Consider the following 6000-nt stretch of genomic DNA (forward strand, 5'->3'; position numbering starts at 1 on the left):
TTCCCTAACTCAGAGCGGAGATTGTTTTTCTGAGTCTTGCGAGTCATTCTTACTTGAAATATTTATGAAGGGAGGAATCTGGGGCTTGGAAGAGAAAAGGAAGGAAAGTGTCTGGCAGTGTGGAAGTGGAGTCAGCTGAATCCTGGAGGGAGGCAGAGGAAGCTGAGGGAAAGTCAGCCGACATTCCACTGTTGTTTTGCTTTGGCACAATGTTATCCCAGAAAAATCAGAAGGTCACAGCCTTGTGTTAAGAAGAACACGAAAACAGCAATGCCAAATCAACTCATAAAAGCAACCCTAGGGCTTTAATGGGACCCAAGAGGTGGATGTTACCAACTTCCAACCTACGGTTAAAACAACATTGAATATTTGGATGACAATTCAGATGTGGGAAAAATGTGTATATTCTGTACGGTGAAACAGATAATACAAATTCTGAACGTCTCATTGAAATGCTAAGGAATAGCAGTCCTGCAAGGTTTCTAGAGAACAAGGGATGTTAAATGGAAATAATTCATGATACTCATTACTGGTTTAAACATGTAGGATTGCCGTAACACCCTTTTTATTTGTAAGGGCCTTTATACTGGCTCTCCCTGTCATTTCCCCGTAAAGGTAAATTCCTCATCTGTAAATTATCTTTAGAGGGGGTTGTAAAAACCTAGCTTTGGACAGATGAGGAGGAGTTACTGTGTTTTTAGTACTTCTGAATTAAAGCAGTATACCTAGGCATAATTGTTAATTGACTAAACAAGAAAACAGGATGTTGAAATCCCTAACAGGATAGTTCAGTTGATAAGAGACTTCATATTTTTAGAAAACTATTGAAGAGTACTAGAAAGCCCCACAAACTTTTGATTTGGGCTTCTCATTAAAGGAATAGCACTGCATGGAGATGTACAAATGCAGATCACCATGTGTTAATGAAGTCATTTGGCGGTAGTCCCTCAGAATGGATTTCAGTAACTATGTTTTCAGAACTCTTAAAGATCTTCCCCCACCTTTTTTTTCTTTTTTGGCAGAGAGCCAAATAAACATTAAGAGAAATAATTCATTTTTTTCTTATTTGTCCTGTAGTGGTTTATAAGGCAATGTGTTATTGAGGAGAAAATGTATGAACATACCTTGAAAATAATGTATCTCAAGCATTAGCTTAGAAATCTTCACTTTCTTTACAGGAAAATTAAACAATTTTTCTGTTTTGCAGGAGAAAAGCCCTACAAATGTACATGGGAAGGATGCACGTGGAAGTTTGCTCGGTCTGATGAGCTAACAAGACATTTCCGAAAACATACTGGAATCAAACCTTTCCAGTGTCCGGACTGTGACCGCAGCTTCTCCCGTTCTGACCACCTTGCCCTGCACAGGAAACGCCACATGCTGGTCTGAGTGCCTCTGTCTCCAGCCTCAGCACGACTCCCCACTCACCTGGCTCTCTCTCCTCCCTCCCACTGTCCAACACAGTTTTTACATGTACATTTTAATTTTGATTCAGCTGGTCTGAATCTATGAGTTTATATCATTCGAAACTTCCATATGGTCAGTAGTAGATATTCTCTAATCCTCCCTCTCCTTACCACGGGTCAGACCTAAAGAATGTGAACACTTTTTTTTTTTCGGGGATGCTAAGCAAACCCTTCTTGTAGATACGTTTAATGTAATGAGAACAAGGGAACATGTAAGTTAACATAACCAGTTGTTGCTTTCTCCATGTATTCCTCAAAAGAATGTCAAAGTAAATGTATTAGAAATACAGTATCCAGCCTGCTAGTCCTTGCCAGAGACATTCATACCTCTGTGCCCTGTGATCACATCTTATTCTTGACGGCGGAAAGAAGGGTGGTCTCCTTCCCCTGTTAGCTAGAAGTACAGCAAGATTTCAAGCTAGTACAGTCAGTTTTTCCATCGTCCTTCACAAATCTTGCTTGTCAGCCTGGATTTATCACTTCATCTGAATCCAGTTCCTTCCCTCCTTCGTGCCTGCAGCTCCTGTGGAGGAGTTTGCCATCGCTGGGAGATGAGCCAGAGCTTTGGTTTAGGTGGGTGACGCGTCCCAGTTCAAGGGATGGATGCTGTGCTCTCCTAGCCGGGAGCAGGAGCAGGGGGCCATTGAGCTGGGGGGGCCGGCGAGGCAGAGGAGGAGGCCACCCTTTCCTCCCGGGCTAGGGGTTGGTAAGATTTCAACGTTTGGTTAGCTGTGCCGTGCATTCCCAGAGCTTCGCTCTCTGTGCGTGCTTGGCTGTGCGGAACCATGCATAAAGCCAAATGCCGATGGGGTCATCCTTGCAACTATCTCCATTCCTACAGTGTCTTTAATAGGAGATTATCAAGCGTTGATAGTAGGGACTCCATGAAAATATTTGCCTAGTAACAGTAAAAAATCTTTCAGGTAAGAGTACGGATGGTCTTTCTTTTACCTAAACCTGCATACAGCTTTTTTGTAAACAGGAAGTGTTGAGTGGTACTTGTATTCCCATATCAAATTAATCACATAGCTTTTATACAGAAAGTCTTCTGTGTGAGCTGTAAGGTGCCAAATTGGCTGTCATTTGTGTTCATGACACAGATCATAAAGAAGCATCTGCTAATGCTTTAGTAGATTCATTGAATTAAGCCCAGAGTGACACTATTTGTAAATATGATTAGTTGTGAAGCACACATACCTTTATTTTGGGGATTTCTGAAAAACGCAGAAAACCAGAGATCAGGGATTCACATATATAGCTCAAAAATTCCCAGAAGTTTACTGTTAGAGCTGGCAATTTCCTATCACTGTCAAGTATCAGAACAAACTGAAAATAATGACTCATGTTTATGTTGAAGATAATTGGAGCAAGGTCTTCAAAAGCAGGCTTTTGAGCACCATAGTTGATGCCAATAAAAATGATTCATGCATAGAAATGCCGTTGGTCCTGAATTTGCAGAAAGTGGGCAACAGTGGTTAAATGTAGGTGCAGATAACCAAATTGCCCCTTCACCCTCCTTAATGAATCGAGAAGAGAAAAGAATGGAATCCCGAACATTCATCCCAGCCACAACTCAGGATCCAACACAACCTTAACTGGGAGGAATACATTGTTTAAGCATTTTTAAAACATCAGTGAATGGGTGATTCTAGAGGCCTGTGAATTTTGTGGGGAGCTTACTTTGATGGCGCTACATCAATAAAAATTGTGGGGACTGTGTACCTGAAGGGTCCCACTCAGCCCTGTGAACCAACTGAAAGGAAATGTAGTTGAGAAATTTGTTGTCTTGGCACTTGGTTTTGACTTTCTTTCTTCTTTTCTTTTTTTTTTTTTTTTTTTTTTTTAAGCACTGCAAAATTTGTTTAGAACATGAAAACTTCCTAATTGGGCTTTTTTCTTTTTTGCAACTAAGACATGAATTGAGGGATAAAAATGGCTCTTTGAAAAGTAGATATTGTCTGTATTGTAAATGCTTAATCACATTCATGCCAAAGTGTTCATTTCTTGAAATGGTTCTTCCACGACACACACAATCAAAATGGAATGCAAGGAACTTTTTTGTTATGGTGGAAATAACTAGTTTATGTGTGTTCCAACCCATATGGGGTGGCTGAAGGGGACAAGAAAGGATAGAATTGATCTTTGAATCAGCTTTGAGTCTGAGTTTAGTTCATATGAAGCTTCAAGAGTTCTCATGAAATTTGATGCATTTGCTATGGCATATTTAAATTTTGTTCAAAAGATCAAGCAAGACCCTGCAAAGACTGTTACATATTGCACTTACACATTGCTAAGACTCTTGCTTAGATTATGTTAACAGTTCATTAACAAAGATCCATTTCAACTCTGGAAAAACAGCCCATGGAGGCCATTCTCTGTTCCCATGCTGGTCAATATACTTTTGTTACCAATTGGCCATCACCAAATTCTTATATATATATATTTGTATTTTACTATGATAGTTGAGAAATTTAGTCTCTTAGTCATTTTTAGCTGTTATTGTGGAAGACCTCAAATACAAGATAAGATGTCCTTGAGCGTGTGGTTTTAATGATGTCACCATTAGGGGTGATTTTAATTGCAGTGTTTTACGTTGGTGAGGATGGTACGTAAACATGAAGTTGGTGTCATGTAAATTTTGTTTGCTTTAGAGTTTCTTTAGTTAGTGCCCCGAATGTCATCTTGGAGAAGTCAGAATTAGATCAGAATCCATCATATTTTAGAGTTTTAGAATGTGAATCTACGTTATAAATGGGCATTAACATTCTAAATCACTCGGTTTGGAGAATGTGTTAGCAGCATGACTATGTTCAACTAAGGAGATGCTAAATACACAGAATCTGTTTCAAGAGCCTTGCGCAGAATTACAGGGGAACTATATATGTATATGTATATTTTATTAAACACCCATCTGCACTATCAGTATTGCACTAATGTGGAATTTGGAAAATTATATCGCTGATACTATATATCTGCACCTCATTCCTGATTAGATTGTTTTAAAGACAATCTTAAAGATCTATGGTTTTAAAATAATTTGGTTTGAAAATATAGTTGTCTTGAAGGAATTGCTGTCATACATGAAGTTGCTCAGAGTTGTCTTTATTCTCTTGGTCAAGATTAATTTCTAAGTGATTGCAAATTCACCTAAATAATACATTTACAAAGCCATTTTACATGCATTAAACGAGGGCTACAACAATATTGTTTTACAAATACTAGCACTTTTTTTTCCTGTTATGTACTTAGTGTTAGAGGGTCAAAATAATCTTTCTGCTTAGCATCTCTTAAACCATACCTGCAAGTATAGCAGGATTATTACATTTACAGTACTTTAATACTTGTATAAACTATGCAGAAATTTTTAATAAAGTGTAATATATTTTATAAGCTAATAAGACTGAATGGGTAAAGGTTTTTAGCATGCATTAGTATACTTGCAAATACTGAGACATTTTGGTAATCTTTCTTACTAAAGATGTGAATGTTTAATGTACCTTCTCTGTTTCTACTCTGTAGTCCAATGGGAATTCAGTAATGACATTTTGTCATGTCAAACTGTGAACATAAATTTGTACTGTACAGTCCTCATATACTATATACAGTATGCAATATATGTATTATATACTTGTTAATAAAACCATCAGAATATTGAGTGTGATCATGTGATTACTATACATGCAGTGATCACTAGGAACAAATCTTAAATGAGCAGTTTAAGAGGCTCTTAAATACAAGAGCCTCTGCTTAGCAGTTTCAAAGTAAATCATTCCTTGATGGGTAGTGATTATTAATGGAGGGGAAAAAAGTTCTAACTGGAAGATGCACTCAAGTATTAACTCAGCCCTAGAGCTATGTCCCTGGTTTTTCTGATAATAGCCAACTCCTTAGAAGGAATCTTCTAAACTCAAACAATAAAACTACAGAGTGTAATACCTAGTACATTCTTAAAATGTTTTACTTAATTGTGTTTTATTACCCCTACCTGCTTCCAAAAAGAATTTGCAGTGCCTTGTATGAAAAGACACATATGTAAAGACTTTAAATTTTTCACTAGGGTAACATATCAGGATTCATATCTTGAGAAGTGGGGAATTAGGAACGGGACAGTAACTGCATTGCAGTAGATAATTCTGGATAAATATGGTTATATTTCAAGCCTTTAGTAGCCATGTCCATGGACACTGTAGTCTCTTCAGCATCACAGGAACAAGTAGTTTCTGACAAGCATTTAGAGATCTTTTGTTTAAGGCAAAATGTAATAACCTCTCCTCTCTCCCTCTCTGCCTCCTAATGTAATTGAAACCTAGATACTGACTTCTTAGATCTCAGCAGCTTCCCCCAGCCTGGACTTCATTTTAGCAAAATGGGAAATAATGTCTGGCTGGCACTTAACCCCTGATTGAGCTGCCCGGGTTGGAGAGTAGCAGGAGCTCAGGAAACACACGGTCAGCCTTGGAGCACTCCGCCTCCTCCGGGGAGCTTCACTGCGTTTATACCGAGGGAGTTGACGGCAAGCTCAAGAGCGATTGTG

At 38.5% G+C, this 6000-nt stretch overlaps 1 protein-coding gene across 4 annotated transcripts in view; it reads left to right on the plus strand.

Annotated features, from left to right (window-relative positions):
• Positions 1 to 5119, plus strand: part of KLF3 (Kruppel like factor 3) — a 34611-nt gene extending 29492 nt beyond the window's left edge. For all 4 annotated transcript variants that reach the window (XM_045550521.1, XM_045550520.1, XM_045550522.1 and 1 more), the window contains exon 6: positions 1208 to 5119. In XM_045550521.1, the coding sequence (XP_045406477.1) occupies positions 1208 to 1389 (182 nt within the window). In that variant the 3' untranslated portion in view covers positions 1390 to 5119. The remainder of the gene's footprint in view (positions 1 to 1207) is intronic.
• The last annotated feature ends 881 nt before the right edge of the window (positions 5120 to 6000 follow it).

The sequence above is a fragment of the Lemur catta genome, chromosome 4 (genome assembly GCF_020740605.2).
Source record: "Lemur catta isolate mLemCat1 chromosome 4, mLemCat1.pri, whole genome shotgun sequence".
In the NCBI taxonomy this organism is placed as follows: domain Eukaryota; kingdom Metazoa; phylum Chordata; class Mammalia; order Primates; family Lemuridae; genus Lemur; species Lemur catta.